A 20,394-nucleotide genomic window follows, 5' to 3' on the forward strand; every position below is an offset into this window, starting at 1 on the left:
ATTTTTTTCTTAGAGAAAGTGTCTATGTCTTGTATTTAAAAATTTGTTCTCAGGGAAAATGCTTGTGCCTTGTATTTTATAAATAAAAGACCCTGCTTTGTAAACTAATATGGAGAGACATTATGAACACAACACTGTAAAGGCGAACGAATTTTAAAGTCAATATATAACGCGCATAGTATCTGTATACTGCTGGTTGAGCGTGAGACACATTAATAGGTAAATTTAATTATAAATACTAGAGATATAAGAGACCAGTCAGTGAGTAGCATGTCAGAGCTCCGGTAGCTCATCGTTTCTTAGTTTTAGAGAGGAATTAAATAAAAAAAAAAAAGCATGCAAAGTGTCTATTTCAAACTTTAAAGTCATCATTTCACCCATCTCATGTCTGCAACCAAAAGCAGTAAACTGTAAATTTGTAACTTTTCTAAAAATGAAAATCTGTGAAATAACGTAAAATTCAAGGCAACCTTGCTCTCTATACTGTTACTTCAAAGTGACAACATTCATCAACATTTATTAGAAAGTTTAGAGTCCCTAATGTTGATTGATTTATGACCATTCTGGAGGCGGAAATACCACCGTATGTTGTCATATCAGTTGGAGAAGTGAATGTTGTCATTGAAATCAAAATGACCTCACCATCACTTCTTATTGATTTCCTTGAATCTATCGTGTGAAGAAGGTAAAAATGCTTACGTCCTCGATTTTATGTTATCTGAAACATTACTTTATAAAACGGTAAAATACAAGAGTTTGGAAGGTTTTTCTTCCTTTAAGGATTTCTAAGTATATCTGGCAATAGTTGATATTCATCTCACAGTGCGATGAAATGGTGATCATGCTGCCTCATGACTTCGAAAGTAGTTCTTGTCTTTGTTACTAAATGTGGCACGAAGTCGATTTTTCGTAAAGGTCAGCAGTGACACCATCTATAGTTTTTTTTTTTCGTTCTAATCACCACAAATGTTGAATTTCACAATTCCATTTCTCATACTGCACTGGACTGCAAGTTTTTAAAATTTCTGAATAACACTTATTCGTGAAAGTTTCATTTCTTTGGGAACTCCTGTGCTCACCGACCGCCCTCCACCCTCATCTCTCTCTCTCTCTCTCTCTCTCTCTCTCTCTCTCTCTCTCTCTCTCTCTCTCTCTCTCTATATATATATATATATATATATATATATATATATATATGTATGTTTATATATATATATGTATGTATATATATATATATATATATATATATATATATATATATATATATATATATATATATATATATATATATGTAAAAAGGCAAATGCCACGAAGGAAAAATGAAACGAAGGAGTTGTTCCTAGGACTTTCAATACAACGGTCCTTTACTAGCAGACTGACGAAAAATATAAAAGTAAAATTACAAGAAAACTTGTAAAATTGATAGATGACATTCAGATATCCCTGAGGATGGGGATTATAAGGAACAGATGCACCTGGAATCCAACACAGTTGAAGAATTAGTGGACCTACCAAAAAAAGGTAAATCTTTGAGGTTTTACAAAGGATGAGGCCCAACTTGCAAAAACAGGGAAAATTCAATTACAGGATTATACAGGGGAAGACACTAACCACCAAAAATGACCTTGGGATGAATAAGCTGATTACACATTTATAAAAGTACAGCACATATTCTCCTTTTGGTAAGCGAGAACAATTTTTGCAAAATGAATATTTAAAAAAAAACTGTTAAACATACAAATACATAGAAAACATATATAAGGTAACTAATTAGTAATTAAGTCGGTGATTTTGTCTTTAAGGTCATTCTTGAACATTTTACTAATGCAGGGGTCCAAATAATGCATGCCAGGGTTAAGGTCAAAATTACAGTTGGAAGTAAGCTGTCTAATTGCAGATTCTAAAAGATTTTGTGATGAGAAATCTTTCGATCTGACAGTCACTGAACTGTCAGTCCAATTGATCCTGTGTGAGTTTTCAGTTAAATGAATGAATATTGCTTTGGATGTTTGCCCAGTTTTGACAGAGTACTTGTACTTGTGCTGCTTAATTCTCAGTTCTAAATCAGTACTAGATTGACCTATATAAAAAGAAGAGCAGTCCAAGCATGGAATTTTATATATTATGTTGTTGCTTTCCTTAGGGCTATTTCTTATTAACATTCCTTTTAGTGCAATTGTTATAGGAAAAAAACAGGTTGACATTAAAAGATTTTAACAATGATTTTATGGTTTCAAAACCGCTAAAATAAGGCAGGCTAAGAATGTCCTTAGGGGTTTCTTTCTCCATGTTGCTTTCACTATGAAACTTTTTGTGGGCTTTGTTATAACAAATATCTAGTATATATGAAGGTAACATAAACCTGTTCCTATTTTTCTTAAGTATTCGATTTCTTGATCGAAACACTGGGGGTTAACAATGCTCAATGCATATAAAAATAAAGAAAAATTGGCTATATTCTGATATTAAGGTGGTGGCCTGAGTAGAAATGGACATAAATTAAGTTGTTGGTTGGTTCCTATAAATACTGAATTAGCAATGAAATGGTTCTCTGTGTATTAAAACGTCTAAGAAATGGAGGCAATTGTCTCTTTCTAATTTTAAAAGTAAATTTTATGGATGGTGCCTGGTTATTCAAATTAAAGAGTAAGTCATTTACAAACAGTACCAGCAGGCAAAACAGCTAAAATATCTTCAACATATCTATACCACTTTGTTGTTTCATTGTTTCCTTCGTGGCGTTTGTCTTTATTTATACATTCATCACGTTCCATAGCTTCGTGAATCAGTTATGCACATACATACATAAATACATACATACATACATACATGCGCATGTGCACACACACACACACTATACACACACACACACATACACACACACACACACACATATATATATATATATATATATATATATATATATGATTAAACAAGTCTGTGTCCATTTGTGTTAGATGGAACCAGATATGATGCAACAATAACTACAGCCTGGTTATTATATAAAAGTTTTGCTTATCAAATTATGACTCCAAAAGTAAATTATGCAACGTATATATATATATATATATATATATATATATATATATATATATATATATATATATATATATATATATATGCAATGATTATCTTCGTTTTTAAACTGGATTCTTTCTGAATCAACTAGTAACTGATGACATTTTTTCTAATCTCCAATTCTCCTGACATCTTTACGTGTATGCATGAAATATTGATCCTACTTCACAAAAAAAAAAAAAATTCAGACACGCATCTCTTATGAATTAAGAATCCACATTGCGTTTACTTTAAATATATTTGGAGCTTTTGCGACAGACGCACTTAAAGAAATTCATGCAACTTTCCCTAACAGACTTTTCGCCTCTTACTATTAACTCAGTGTTGAAATTTTGATAAGAACCCCCATTTGAATATAATACAATAGAGGGAAAGGGTTTTTTTTTAAAGTTGTATATTTTGCTCTGTCAAGGACGGAAAGGACACTTACGTTGGAGTTACGACATAAAACTGGAACATGACATGTTTTCCATCCAAAGTTTTTGCGCGACAAAATTTCGAATTCTTTTTTAGTCCATCACTGGAAGGGAAACAGGCTCATGTTGTTTTCTGTTTATCTTCTTTTCCGGATGCCAGCTGGCGAAATTTAAATTTCCCACAAAGGAGAATCAGCCGGGTTGACAGTTTACAAATGGTTTTTGCGACGACAGAAAAATTTTAGGACTGGAAGGTGCTGCTGAAAATATGAACAGATAATAATTTAATCGATCGTGCAATAACATGCTTTTTGTCCTTTACTTAACCCTCAGTTTTTATATTAGGTCCTTTTTCCAGAGAGAAAACATACGGCCCCAGATATTTTTGCTTTGAATTGATGAAATATGAAAATGAAACAGAAGCTTAAACAACCTCTCTCTCTCTCTCTCTCTCTCTCTCTCTCTGAATACTTCAAATATATATATATATATATATATATATATATATATATATATATATATATATATATATATATATATATATATATATATATATGATTATAATCACAACACGTGATTTGTTTATCCCACATCACCACAGATGAAAAATAAACATAAAACGCAACTGCATTCATCAGTATATACACAGTGACAAAATATTACAGAGAAGGGCAGTGTTGAAACTGATGTCTAAAATGCAACAAAAAAAGTATTATGAAGAACTGCCTTGTTTTGCTCACTCACAGACTAATGCAAGAAACATTTTGGTTTTATTACAGCCACCTAATTATCTGAAAAGCGCTATGTTTATTAAACATAGCGCTTTTCAGATAATTAAGTGGCTGTAATAAAACTCCAAAATATTTCTTGCATTAGCCTGTGAGTGAGCAAAACAAGGCAACTCTTCATAATACTTTTTTGTTGCATTTTAGACATCAGTTTCAACACTGCCCTTCTCTGTAATTTTTTGTCACTGTGCAAATACTGATAAATGCAGTTGCGTTTTATGTATATTTTTCACCTGTGGTGATGTGCGATAAACAAATCACGCGTTAATGTGATTATAATCATATATACATGTGTTTTTATATATATATACAGAATATATATATATATATATATATATATATATATATATATATATATATATATATATATATATATATATATATATATATATATCTATATCTACATATGTGTGAGTGCATGTACAGTATATACAAACACATATATATATATATATATATATATATATATATATATATATATATATATATATGTATGTATGTGTGTGTTTGTACTATGTGAATGTAAATGGGTGTAAGGCTTGCAACCTCACCTATAAAGGGTAGTAGAAGGTTGCATTCTGGCGCTCCCCTCCAAAAACAGGGTAGGAGATGTATGTGAGGAAAAAATATATTCATACTTGCATACACAAATGTATTATCTATTTGCATATGCATACCCTATATACGCATAAGCACACACACTCACACATACATATATATATATATATATATATATATATATATATATATATATATATATATATACACTTTAGTTTTACTATTTGAATTCCCACTTTAGTTTTTACTATTTGAATTCCCCTCCTACCGAAATTCATTTATTGCTTTTTAAAGCTCTTCCTCAATGGAGCGCATTTAAACTCATAAATTTCCTCAGCCGTGAAAATTTCTCGGTTCTTAAGCAAAGGCTTAAAAAGAAATTAGGAATGTGGATTCATTCACCACCTCTCTCTCTCTCTCTCTCTCTCTCTCTCTCTCTCTCTCTCTCTCTCTCTCTCTCTCTCTCTCTCTCTCTCTCCGTTTCTGTCTGTCTGTGTCTACTAGAATGATAAATGTTTATACAGTTGTTTTAAACTGTAAACCTCTGGAGCTCTCTATCGAACCAATAGGTTAGGCTAATAACATTGCAAGTATTAACGATCACCTGAACTGCATCATAATGGCAGAACATAAACACATTGCATACCTTATAAATAACCAACAAAATAAAACTTTTAACATGAAATAATTTCCTTCATGGTCGTAAAGGTTTATCCTTTTATGATAAAAGCGAAAAACATATGCTATTAAAACGGCTTTCATTATTCCGTTGACATCGTGTTAAGAAATATAAGAGAACTTTTGATTTCAGTAACGATTTATCGCAGTGTAAATTTAAAGAGAAATAAATTCCGGATCAGAGTTTAAATCAGCTGCAAAATGTTACATGAACTCATTACACCCTAATTAGAATGCGAAGTAAAGGGCTAATTATTCTTTTTTTCATTTACGTAGTTTTATATATATATATATATATATATATATATATATATATATATATATATATATATATATATATATATATATTTATATATATATATATATTTATAATTTATATACATATACATATATATATATACATAGACTGTATGTACACACATATATATATATATATATAAATCTGTTTAACGACCTTCCAAAATTCTTAGATTTATTTCCCACTCCAAATACCTCCAGTTTTGAATAGGAAATGAATGAAGATATCTCTCTTTTCATACCGTGCCAAGATCCCAGTCTATGAAGGGACGAGTTCTAGCACTTATCCATTACGCCAGCACGAAGCCTCGGAATCGATTCGGCTCAGAAATACAAATATTTGTCGAGACTAGGCATTGTATGAGATAGGAAATAAACCCCATTTGCCCAGTCCCTGTTATGCAATGAATTTTTATGTAAAACGAAACGAAAATAACCATTAGCTTCCTGAAATTCATTTCCTCTTCCAATTCTTCACTACGGAAATGCCGAATAAAGGGGAAACTATTTTTTTAGATATTTAACTTTAAAGAGAAAATTAACCGGATTGGCCCCTGATGTAGCATAACGGATAAAACAATTCCAGTAGGTATTTATCTGGGTATGTGTGAAGACAGGTTTTTCCAGCGATGACCGTTGACATTAGATAAACATATGTATAAATAAGTGAACACAAACTTGTATACACAGAGAGAGAGAGAGAGAGAGAGAGAGAGAGAGAGAGAGAGAGAGAGAGAGAGAGAGAGAGAGAGAGAGAGAGAGAAAGAATTATTTTAGCGTAATAACATGGCGGAAATTAAACGTAGGCGGAAAACTCAATATTATATATATATATATATATATATATATATATATATATATATATATATATATATATATATATATATATATATATATACATACATACATATACATACATGTATGTATGTATATAATATAAATATACATCTAGATCTCTATATATCTGTATATAGCTATATATATACATATATATATATGTGTGTTTGTTTGCATAATTATATATATATATATATATACATATATACATACATATATACATACATACATACATACATACATACATACATATATAAAAACCCCGAAGCCTCGGTGGCTTGACCCTCGTTAATAAACTCGCAGGATTACCGACCCCTGTTTGTGGGTCAGATTTTTCCGTGGCTGATTGACTCAGAAATAAAAATCTCAGGTTAATTGGCAGCCTTTATTTGACCTTGATAATCTGGTTATAAGTACTGCGAATTCCACAACATTTTATAGTCTGAAAAGACTGAATTAATCTCTCTCTCTCTCTCTCTCTCTCTCTCTCTCTCTCTCTCTCTCTCTCTCTATATATATATATATATATATATATATATATATATATATATGTATAAAATACATATATGTATTAAGGCTTTTAATTAAAAACGCCTAACTGGCATCACAACCAACTGAAAACATAATTATCATTATATATGTAAGTTGAGGTTAAAAGCTAACAACAACGATTGTTAAGATTCTTGAAGGTAAAAAATTATAACATTTCGTGATATTTATTTGCAACAAATGAGAACAGTATCAAGCACAAGATCGTTATATTTGAAACCCAAAATACGATCAATCTGTGCTGTATATCTCGGTTTATTTATAACACTTGAGAGTATATTACCAATCAGGCAAAGAAAAAATATATAAAGGAGTTCGACTATGAACGAAAATGTTCTAGAATAGAAAGACCAGGAGAAATTGGTATTTTAAGTGACATGCTGCAGTATAAAGGTATTAGTGGGACTAAGTGGATGACCAGGGTTTATAAGGTATGTTTGGATGAGGGAAAGGTTCCGAAGAAATGGGTAAGAGGTACAGTCGTTCCAACCTATAAAAGCAGCTGTGAGAACTAAGAGGGTAAACTGTTGATTAGTATGCCAGGGAGGGTGTAGGGTGGTAGCATTTTAACTCTAATTTTAATGAACACACTACAGCCAATAATTTATTGATATTAATAACGAATAGTAGGTGAATCAGTATCCCTACACGTCTCAAGACAGTAAAATAAAGAAAAAGGGGAATACTTTCATATAGCAATAACAGTATCAAGAAATTGTACAATATTTTTAGTAATATTAAATCTGAATTTAAGGATATCATATGTATAATATGTATACATATAATATATATATATATATATATATATATATGTGTGTGTGTGTGTGTGTGTGTGTGTGTGTGTGTAATGATGTGAACAATAACATTCAACTCACAGTATCTGTTATCAACCAAATACTGCTGTCAGTTATCCAGATGTGAAAGATTATCTCAAACCTTTCCTGGATATTTAGGGATGTTAGTTGTTGGAGGCACTGGTATTCATGAAATGTTTTCTTCCTTTCGTTTTTTCCAATTTTTGCGCGTGAACAGGATAACAAAAGTTTAGCAAACTGGAATCTGTCATTTTTGCAGTTATTTGTGCCCCTAATGTAGTTCTACATGTGTTTTTACCTTTGTAATGCAAAGAAAAACTTTGTTACTTGTGCAGACCACTAACTGTTCCTGCAGTAATCAGCCATAAATTTCTTTGCTGTTATAGCTGCCAATATTATTATTCCATTGATTTCCTTTCAGTTTTACTCGTCTTCAGTGGATTGAGAGGATCACTGCAAATATAATATACTTTATGGGTTAACAAGTATGGCTGACTTACAAAGTGGTAATGTTAATCAGTTCCTCCTACCACTTGTTACGAGAGCAGTGAACATAATTGAAGCAAGACACAAAAGGGTTATACTACAGTCTTATCCTCTTAATAATTAATAATAATGAGGAAACAATTGATAAAAACCCAACATCCAATTGAAATTCAAAGAAACAACCCCCCCGCACGCAATACTTTTAAAAGATCAGAAAAAACTGGGAGGAGTAACTAAATGATATAATAGAATGTGTACTGATAATAAATTAAAAATATTCAGAGTTGATTCTGCATAGTTATTATCGCATATAAGCTGTCAGCAAATGAAAATATACAGTACCTTCATGTTTATATTTACAACAGAAAAAAATGAAATAAGAATATGAAGTGCTTATTAGTTACAAGTACATTAATACGATGACTCAATTGTTTCCTTTAAAGTAGGGTTTTGGCAACTATTCAAACTATTTATATTATATGTGTATCTAATCTTCCTTATAAGAAAGTTTGTAAAATTTTCGCAACGCATCTCCTTCTTCTTATCTTCCGTCATGGAACAGATAAGAGTATTTGGTTCCAAATCCCAATGGTCTTTGAATTTAAAGAAAAAGAAAAGATAAAAAACTTTGAACATTCTAAAGTGTAGTGATGTCGAAAAATGGAACTTCGTTGAAATGAGTCATGCCATAAAGCGGTTCCAATTATCATTATGCTTCGGAGACTTTGTTCCACGAACATGTAAAATTTAGATAAGCGATGTGGACGTCGTGAAGTTGTGGGCTGCCGGAGAGCTTTCAAGACTTATTAGCAGTTTGTCTGGCGAGCCAATTAGCGGAAAAAGTATGTTTTTCCTGCCTATTTTCCTTTTACTTTCCTATTAGTTTCCTCCCCGGTGGGTTTATTATAACATTGGTTTTTCTAGGTCACTGGTTGGCAACGTAACGGTTGTGAGTGGAGCTTCTTCAATTAAGCAGTTTCCTTGAAATTTAGTGGGTCATTGTTTCCTTCATAAAGTCTTTTCGAAATGATCAGTAGTTGTTTTATTGCAATTTCTTTTTTCTAGAGGTGAAGTTCTCTTAGTGTTTGAGAAAAGAGATATTGAACCAAGGGTCGCGATGTTATTGGGCCACAAAAACAGTCTGAAAATCATTCTGAAAAGTAAGATTTTAACAAATACCGTAAGACAGTACTACAGGATAGCAGCTGCTAGAATTTGATGACAGACCTAGGAAATAATTTTTTAGCCAAGAGTCAAAAAGCATCTTGTAGTCAAGCGCTGATCGCTTTCCAATACTGCCATCGCATAGACACCACAGAAGAAAAATTTTGCGCGCGTTTTTTTTTTTTTTTTTTTTTTTTTTTTACGGAACTTAATGAATATCCCTTGTAAGATCTTTAGTTATAAAAGAGGATGATACTTTTGTGCTGCTGAAGGGCTTTGAACAAGACAGGACTTTTTGACAACTGTTTTTATGGTCTACAGAAACTATGAACTACAAAGTTATCACTATTTCATGCAGACTAATATTAAGAAATTTAAAGTGCTTGGGTTTTACATGAACCATGCATACTAGTACGTCACATTTTAGATCAGAATGTTTATAATTTCCTACAAAGAATGTATTTAGCCTGATTTTTGCCGCCATGAAACGGCGAGCGCGTAGATGGAGAGAAGACTGGTGTTCAGTACAGTTCCCAGTATGTTTTGAGCCTTATTATTAGTATTATTCTAAGAAGGTTTTTGCCCAAAGCTGCTTATGCTGTTATTACTGCATTATAGGTTTAACGTTACAGATAATAGCCAAACAAGACAAGGTGAGACTACCGCGCAAAAACTGGTAGTAAACGCGATGAGTAGTAATTTTTCAAATTACTATTTTCTGACGAATTATATCAACGAAAAAATTTATGCATTGTATGAAAAGATTGTTAAGGTAAAACAAATGCATGTCAGATAGTGTGATCACTTTCAGACACATCCATTTGAAATCGATGTAATATTTTCTTGTGGAAAACTGTCAAGCTGCAGTGGTGCAAATTGAAGTTAATTCCCCTAATTGCAGCTAGCTATAATAATACGGAAGATCCAAATAATTCTAGTTGTGATTTCGACCTGCACCATAAACGGAAACAAACTAAAGCTAATTCACTCCAATCGTCTTCAATTCACCTTGAAGGAAAATGCAGTAATGAAATGTTAATTATAGAAAGGAAATGCCTCTGTTTGTCTTTATGATTTTATCCCTTTTGCTCAAGTACCCAAATATAGGAAATGTGTCATTCTGAATACTTTGCAGCGAAAATATAGCAACGTAATGTTTAGTGAGGCAAATTTCAAGCAGATACACAGTATATTATTTACAACCTTTATTCCTGAATTATTTTCGTAGCTGCTACTGAGGTTTTTGTTTTGTTTCGTAATGTAACAATATTCTCAAAAGTGTTTGTTATTTCTTTTTTTTTATCCTCATACCTTTTATTCATGACATAAACTAAAAGCGGGCATGTAGTCATAAGATAAGATATCTTTGAATATTTATAATGATATGAGCAAGATGTTGTTAACTTTGATGGTTGTATTATCTCACCAAATATCACAAAACAGAAACAAAGTGTCATCGTATCCATAAAGAAACTTTTATTGCGGATACTGTAACACCGTCAAGGATAAGTATTAGCGTAAACATTTACATATGCTTAAACATGTACATACATATTTGTGTATGTTTTTGGACATGTTTGTATGTATGTATGTAAGAATTATAAAAAAAGGAATGCATTATACTCAAGAACAGATTACATTCATATTCATGAACGAATTATATTTATACTCAGTCGGATTACTAAATTTTTCAAGAAAACCATGCTGTTATAAAACCTTAGAAAAGTAGTTGAAAGTTAGGTAAGGCTTTTTAGGTACGGTCCAGAGATAATAATTTTTATTGTAGACAGACCTGAAGTATAAGTCTCTAGCGGGACTGCCACATAAAAATAAACTTGAAGAACATCATTAAAATATTTCTCCTCACTAGGAACCATCGTAGTCTATATATAGTTAAGGAGCGGAAAGGCCATAAGGTATAAGTTATTGAAAAATAAACAAATTTTTATACATGATAAATCATTATTTTTGAAAAATTTCGGTCTATGATAGCGGTCATTTTTCTATTAATGTTATGACCCAAAAAAATAAAATGCTTGTCATGTCGGTAGTAATTCTGTAGTAGTTACCGAAAGTCAAGTCATGAGTTGATATTTTTGTAAAAATAAAAAAGTAAAACTGGATTCTGCCTGTGGCAACAAATATTCATACACTGTATATACTAAGTGAAAATCAATAAAAATTGGCATTTTTGTAAGGCGTTTATATAAAGAAGGAAACCAGAATAGTAAGTAAGTAATCAGCAATTATGTGATTTCCCTTCACAACATCTCTGTGTTTATGAGCAGAGTGACAGGTACTAGCAATAATTACAGGGATAAATATTGATTTTGCACTTATAATAGAAATCTGGTCGCGGCGTTAAATTTAGAAATTTTATTTACTAACGACTGAAGGAATGAAAAATTTCAGCAGTTGATTTATCCAGGGTGCCAATATCCTTCTTTCCGGGTATTTCAATAAAATCAGCTCTGCAAATTTATCGGAGAGTGACTTATCGATACTGTTCATGACGATACTATTTTCAGGTCACTGCCCGTAAACTGAACACCATCAGGAACCTGAACATTTTAGAGTTTGTAATATGGTAAGCATGAGAAGGACACTACTGTAGATCTAACCACTAATCTAAAAAAAAAAAAAAAAAAATCATATGGAAAAAATATAAAACATTTTTTGGAGAGTTTCGTGAATGTCCACAAAGGGAAATATGAAGGAAGAAACAGGCATATCATATCTCTTGTGGCCAACATGAATGGTGCAGCTGAAAATATGGAGAGTGGTCGTACCTTAAGTCAGAAGCGGGAAGACAACGGTCCACTCATGCACTGGTTATGCGGAACATAACCCGGGAGTAGAAAGGTTTCGGTGTTTTATTTGTTGAAGTAAGTACAGACGTTCCAAATATCAATTTTCTTGTTGTGTGTCTGCAGGTTCAGTATTCTGCGACACTTTTCAACAACTGTTTATAGTTTCTGAAAACGAATTACGGACTTTATAATTTCTGATAAGTGAATTACAGACTCTTGTGGAATTCAGAGAAATGAAGCTGATGTTAACATCATCATATCCTTCGAATTCTGTCAACAATCGAAAAAGAGAAATATATAGGAACGCTTGAATAAAGAGTTAAGGTGTAAAATGGAACCCCCTCTGTCTACAAATAGCCAAGCCGTAAAAGACTTCACCATTTTCACGGCGGGATTTCGCTCGACCTCACTTCCAGTGACACGTCTCTCGCCTTTCGAATCAATGAATGGAGATGCGCCAAAAACGAAACTATCTCTTGCAAAGCCCAACTGCCAGTAAGATCAAGAGATAAACTACTGTTAGAGGATTCGCTCTCGTAACATTTCAGCCAGTGCGTCGTCAAGGGAATTTGCGGTGGGAGAATAAGCTTATGCTTTATGGTAACAACAGAAACGCATAAAACGACGACATACTCTGTGGCAACGGGAAGAGAATGTGTGCCTCGCGAAAGAATGGAGACTCTGGTGCAGGTTGGAAGGTAATAGTCGAGACTCCTGTCGCCTTGCAGCTGGGAACCGAGACGTATGTAAGCCTAAGGATCCGCAAGGGAAGAAAACGAAAGTGTAGGCGTTATCAGTTAAATGATGGTATTGGCCATCCTGCTGCTGGAGAAGGCAATTAAGAATCGCTTGAAAGGAACGCTGGAAGCGAGTAAAACTGTTATGACTGGGTCATTTTGCAAGTTACGATTTGGCATTTTAACATCTTTGTCCTTTGTCAAGCTCATGGGCTCTTCACTGGCACTGTCGAAGAGTCAAAGCGTAAGGGAAAAAGCGAAATGCAAAAAAAAAAAATGTGGAGTCAACATTTTTTTTACCTCTTTTTGTACCTCATAAAGTGTGATGATGCGTCATTACAGGGAAGTGCGGCTAAGTAATTATTATGCAGAGTGCCTGTAAATAGCACGTAGTTACTTTAACTGGCCGTCATAGCAACGTGATGTTCATTTTTTAGGCCTCACATTTTTTATTGTTATTTAGTTGTTAATAAACCAGCGTGTGGAGGGTCATAGTATGCTTATCGTGAACAGTCTGACGATATTTTAGTATTTTCTAACGAAGAAATAGTTTATTAGTTTTGCTTTTTTTTTTCTGAACCCCACAATTCAAAGGGTACTAAAAACTGGATCCAGAGAATAAAAAAATATTAATAATTTTTAAAAAGAAGTCCTAAAATAGATAAGCGTAATGTGAAATTTTAGCATATTGGAGGTTAAGAATATTTTGATAGTTTATGCAACCTCACACCTGTTCTATCCAGACCCAGAGAAAACGGGAACATAAACGGGGGGAAAATAGGCTTATCCTTGAAGGAAGATATAGACCCACTTCTCAATGACATGGATAAAGGAGGCAGGGAAAACACAAGGCAGAACGAGAATTCCAAAGCATGGCAGAGTAAAAGTTGAAAGAGGTGGTCTGACGAGTGGTGCAAGACAGCCTTTGAGGAAGATAAATCATCCTTCTTAGGTGGCGGCACAGCGTCCGAAATAGTACCTGTAAAAAAAAAGTTAAGTATACCTTAGTTTTACCAGACCACTGAGCTGATTAACAGCTCTCCTAGGGCTGGCCCGAAAGATAAGACTTATTCAACATGGCTAAGAGCCAATTGGTTACTTAGCAACGGGACCTACAGCTTATTGTGGAATCCGAACCACATTATAGCGAGAAATGAATTTCTATCACTAGAAATGAATTCCTCTGACTCTTCATTAGCCGGCCGGGGAGTCGAACTCGCGCCTAACGAGTGCAAGACCACAACTCTACCGACTCGCCTAAGGAAGAGCCAATAGTACCTGTAGAAAAGCAAAGAAAAGGAAAACCACCTTATGGCATAAAGTAATTAGACCGAGAGACCAGAAGTGAAACGGAATATTGATAAAAGAATTGAAATACTTCTGCAAATTTGAATGTTACTGACTCAGTTAATATATATATATATATTAATATATATATATATATATATATATATATATATATATATATATATATATATATATATATATATATATATATGCTATATATATATATATATAATAATGCTCGCAAGTATTTCATTCCTGTCGCTTTAAAACTAAAGATGTGGAACTATCACCAGCCAGTGTTGTTAAGGCTTATTATCATATACTTAAGAGTAGCTGCTATATAACTTTCATGCGCCATATGCCATTGCATTATTTTCACAAAGTAACGTTGATGCTTCGGTATGTAATTATGTTTTATTTGCTTTTTGTTCTGATTCAATTAATATGTCAGTCTTCTTTAAGCTTTGTTTATATCCACAAGAAGTCATCCTATTCTGTGGAAGCTTGCTTTGCAATGCAACGACTGTCACGCTTGTCCCTTGATAATGTATGTTCATTTCACAGGAGAATAAGTGATAATAATTAGGGTTAAGAAGAAAGATTATAAATGAAGGGAGGAGAATCTTATTTGTTTGCTTAAAAGCTCATTGATTAAAGCGAAATGGGATGGCAGTTCATATTAGGCGTTTGAAAGCTCTCTTTAGAGGGAAGAGCTGAAAAGGGGTAGGAAGGTTAGCGTAGGTGTAACGACTGGATAAGCTGTGAAAAACGGAGCTTGGAAAAAGAGACGTGAAAAGAACAGTGCAGATGGGGTGGCGGAAGCAGTCTTTCAGAGGTGGGTCCTTGATACACAGCAATCGCAAGAGTGTAAGAAATCTCAGTCTGAATAAGTTGTTCTAAATATAAGGACTGGTGGGCTGCTGAGAAGTTTCCAGTTGGAGGCTCTCTGAGCGTGTGGGTGTTTTCCCCAAAACGGCTGCACTTGTCATTCATCAGAAGCCCATCAAAAGGAAACAGCAGCGTACTAACAGGATTCCTATTCAACATCGTATCTTATTTGTTTCTAAAACATTTAGTAAAAAGGAATACGAGGAAGAGCTCCAAAGACCTTCGTACAATGTTTTTCATTATTAACAGACACAGCTCAAAGTTTTTCAGATTTAATTATCTGAAGGGTTTGTTGGAGATATCAGTTAACATTCTTCAATACCTCTTTTGATCGGGGTAACGTCAGTATAATACCACACAAAAAAAAGACTGATTCTAAAGAACATTCCTTTTCATTCCACACCGACTAATATTTCTAGAGAAGCGTAAAGAGAGGCGATGAGTTCTATTGATATCACCTTTACATCCCTGGAGAGCCTCGTATTCTGCAACCCACACGAATTTACACTGTGGAATAAATACTTGAGCGCTACCAGAACGAGTCATAATAACAAATGCAACATTCACCACGGATATAATTTTGAGAGCAAAAACCAGATTACATCAAGTAACTCGACTTGCATATTTCCCTTTGATAGCAAATGATTGCTCTCCGCCTTGGAGTGAACAGGGAGCCAGAGGGACAAGAACGATTTCCTGGCTCCCTTGAGGTGAAATTACGATTCATTTACGTTGCAAGCAATAGAAGAGGTGTGGGTGTTATATATTCCTATGTTCGCTCTCAAACTGTGCATGCACACTGATGACTATATATATACTGTATATATTATACATATATATATATATATATATATATATATATATATATATATATATATATATATATACATACACATACATATATATATACAGTATACATGTGTGTATATATGCAGTATACATGTATACATACATACATACATACATACATACATACATACATATGTACTGTATGTATGTATATATACGTAAACTTGTAACTCATTGCGAGATTGAACCCTGGTATCTCAAATGACAGCCTGGGGTGCTACCTGTGTTGGTCCTGGCCCTTCATTTGAGAGACCAGGGTTCGATCCAGACGCGAGTCAGAAATTTGTTTCTGTGAAACATGTGCTCATGTATATATAAATATATACAGTATATCATCTAGTCATATACTGTGCTGATTGTACAAATTAGACTACCAAAAAAATTACTTGAGGGCTCAAAAGATGGCACGGTACGCGAACTTGTAATGAGTGAGTGAAAAGTGCATTCCTAAATGGAAAGTTTGGAGGAACTTCTGAATGAAGTCGAATGGAGAATAAAGGAAGAAGACCTAAGGGACAGTAAAAATACTCGAATAAACGAAGAACGGAAAGATATGGGACATGAAGAAAGTGAGACAGAGAAAGAAAAGTTCAAAACATACTAATATCAAATTTCAGGTTTTCCCTCGAGGCAGAGAACTAAGAACCACGTAGAGTCTGTTACACAGCCAAGAGAATGGAAGCATCTTTCAAGAAATAACCGAAGTTGGAGGAAAAAGGACCTCACTCTCGCTTGAAAGGCATTATCCAGAAAGCTGGGGGAATCCTTAAGTTTCATACATAGATATTAGCCATTGTGTCCTTCTCTCTTCCTTTCCCATCTCATCGTTTCTAGGTCCTCAGCACTAGAATTCACATTAGGACACTGATTAACCAATCAAAACGCCACCCCTTAGGTTTGCTTTATTGGCTGTCGTTGGGAAAACCTTGAAGATGGACTAAAGCTGCGAATGCAGCTTATTAATATTTAATAATAGGAATCCTGATTCCAGGAAGGCGGCTGCTAAATACAACTTGATAAAAGTTAGTGTCTTAAGAAATGAAAAATATCATATATAGTAGTGCCTTTCAACCTTGACTTGTTTGAGTATCCCTAGTGTACTCTTACGTACTTATATAAAAATGCACATTCATACACACACGCACAGACACCTATGTATGTATGTATGTATAATGCGTTTACATTTAATTGATACAACACCGTGTTTACATGTTAACAATATTATAATTATGAATTTTTCAATGAGTCATTCATTATAAAACGGAGAAACCACAGAATATAATCTATATTTGGGAGTAACTGAACATGTATATCGACCCTCGTTCCTGCGGTCAAAGAGGTAGGAGAAGAAGGGTTTCAAATGAGTATGTCATTATAATCATCATTATTATTCTAACTTGATTATGGGACGAGGTCGGCCACCAAAATAGAAGGCACATGCATAAGTGAAAAAAGAAGGAAGAAAAATACAAGTCTAAGGAAATAATGGCTGAAAAAACAATATTCACTTCAATATCCAGTGGAAAAATTAGCATGCGTCATGAAATCATGAGAAGATTCATGCCCTGGAAATCTCTTGCAGGTGGGAATTACATGTTAGTACCCATCAGTCAGTATAACTTTTTTTTTTATCGAGTATGGCGTTAACAGTAACATCACCCTAGCTATTGATATGTTGCACAAATATTATACAATCGTGTACGTGGCCCTGAATTCATATCACGCTCAACAGATTGCGTACATAGAATCCCTTTTCCTCTGAAAGGAACGAAATGTAAAACAAAAATTCTATACTGTTTTATTTTCTCGCATACATTACATACTAAAGATTAGATTATTATGTTCTTTGACCTGTTTATGCATCTTATGGCTATCTCTGTAAAAAAAAAGAGAAACTTATTAATGAGTAAACACATCTGTCAGTGGTGTAGATGACCAAGCAAAATTTTATGACGATGTTTGTCTGTCTAAACAGATCATCAAAAACTGACATCTTGATGCATCTGGAACCACTTCATTTCACCAGCAATAGTAGTGTAGTCTATCAATGTACCCCTTCATTCTTCACATAACAGTGTCAGGCTCTTCCATCATAATGGTGGTGGTGTGACGTAAAGGAAATGTGGCTGAGAGCAGCAAAAAAAAAAAAAAAAAAAAATATATATATTTTTTTGGTGCTTTATCTCTTTATGCATTCTTTATTGAATTCCAATGACACTCCATTTTCCTCTTCTTCTCTCCCTCCGCAGGGGAAGGGCTACGGCTACTCCCCTCCCTCGGCGGTGTTCGACGATGACCCAGGCATCATGTCAGAGGCAGAGACGTCGTCCACAGGGTTCCGGAGAGGAGGCAAGCAGAGGTCCTCCCTCCCCCTCTCACGCCAGTCCTCTTCCAAAACAATCGATAGTCGGAATTTCGGTGAGTTGTTTTTACATGGTTGCTCTCCATTTTACTTTGTAAAATTAATGTAAACATTTTCTTCTTCCAGTCCTGTAAACACATGCTCACACGCAGAAGCACAAACAAATGCATGTGTATATATATATATATATATATATATATATATATATATATATATATATATATATATATATATATATATATATACATATTATGTGTGTGCATATATATATATTATATATATATATATATATATATATATGTATATATATATAATATATATTTAATTTTCCGTGAATTATGTTCCTTCCTTTACCTAAGCCTCAATGAGTCTGTTTTCATTCAAACCATTTTCGATATGCAAACAACTCCTTCTTTAAAATTCTCTGAATATCTCATTTCGAGCATCGACATTCTTCCACATTAGTGGGTTGAAACTGTGCATTCCACCACTTACCCATCTTTGATGATATGACCTTTATCCTTGATGTAAAATTGTTATCAATTCCTGTTAGCGTATACTGTCACGTGCATTTTTAATGAATTCAGCAATCTAATCCTTATCTCTAATCCAATAATTGCTGCCTTGTACCCGATGTTCAGTATTTACAAAAGCAGGACTGTTAATTTGTAATGTATCGCCTTTTACCACGGACTACCGTTTGACCCGTTTTCTTTGATACCTGCTTCGTTTTCAGGGATTTCTAGATAACTGTTCCCGACTTCGAGAAAGCACTTTGTCATTTCCGAGTTATTTTGTAAAGTTCACGGGGTTAGTTGTTGCCCCATTAGGACTGAATGTAATGATTTGTTATTATCCTTCTGTGACCGTACTTTGCGGTCTAAGTCCCTGAGATAAATGGAAATGGCTGGGTTCAAATTAGATTCCCCACGTAAGCTAGACTGCCAAGTAGTTAGTAAGGTATTATGAAAATCATGTGCATTTAAAAATATAACTATGAAATGTCAAAATATTTTAGAGACGAGTATAAAAATAAAGTGCATTTGCAAAGGATACGCAATAGACTTCGGAGAAGATTCCTGAAAACATTGCGCATTCCTGATCGACCTCTGCAAAATTCTTATTCGACGGTGATGACATTCCATTTACTATTCTCATACAAATACTTTTGTAGAGGCTTTCGCTAATGCTGACCCTGGCATTTATTATTTAAGAACCCTGGGTCTCTTGAAATTTAACCGATGAAGTCTGCACAAGACTAGAGAATTACATAGCTAATGTAAAATACTCAGCCACCTAGGGACGTAAATAGTTTATATACTTGACGAAACTTCCCTTGCATTTATAAGTTTCACAAGATATTATTCTTTCCAGCCATATGTGGAACAAATATTGGAAACCTCTGCATTGTGACCTTGCTCTTGTTATCGTGTTCTCAATATGTGTAAATGATTTAGAATCTATGCACTCACTGCTCTCACAAAACTATAATGCAGTCACTGCCTCGTTTTCATTTCCTTACACAACTGGAGTATCAGATATTTGTCACCGTATGAAGGGACGCAGAAAATCTTCCAAAATATCGAACAGAAGAGATGCGATTCATTTTTGTAATGTTTCAAATAACCCTGCGTTCTGTCTCCTATATTTATCTTTTATTTTCCCCAACGACTTTGGACGGGTTATGCATTCATTTGTCTCTGTCTGGGTATTAGGCTGTTTATTTTGACCTTGATAAGTTACTAGATACTTATTTACTTTTTTATTTGCCTATTTATTTATTGCGTTGGCAGAA

At 33.8% G+C, this 20,394-nt stretch overlaps 1 protein-coding gene across 2 annotated transcripts in view; it reads left to right on the forward strand.

Moving 5' to 3' along the window:
- LOC136849036 (coiled-coil domain-containing protein AGAP005037-like) overlaps positions 1-20,394 on the forward strand; it is a 926,632-nt gene that overhangs the window by 386,160 nt on the left and 520,078 nt on the right. For both annotated transcript variants that reach the window (XM_067121927.1, XM_067121928.1), the window contains exon 4: positions 18,487-18,655. In XM_067121927.1, the coding sequence (XP_066978028.1) occupies positions 18,487-18,655 (169 nt within the window). The remainder of the gene's footprint in view (positions 1-18,486; positions 18,656-20,394) is intronic.

The sequence above is a fragment of the Macrobrachium rosenbergii genome, chromosome 20 (genome assembly GCF_040412425.1).
Source record: "Macrobrachium rosenbergii isolate ZJJX-2024 chromosome 20, ASM4041242v1, whole genome shotgun sequence".
Lineage (NCBI taxonomy): Eukaryota > Metazoa > Arthropoda > Malacostraca > Decapoda > Palaemonidae > Macrobrachium > Macrobrachium rosenbergii.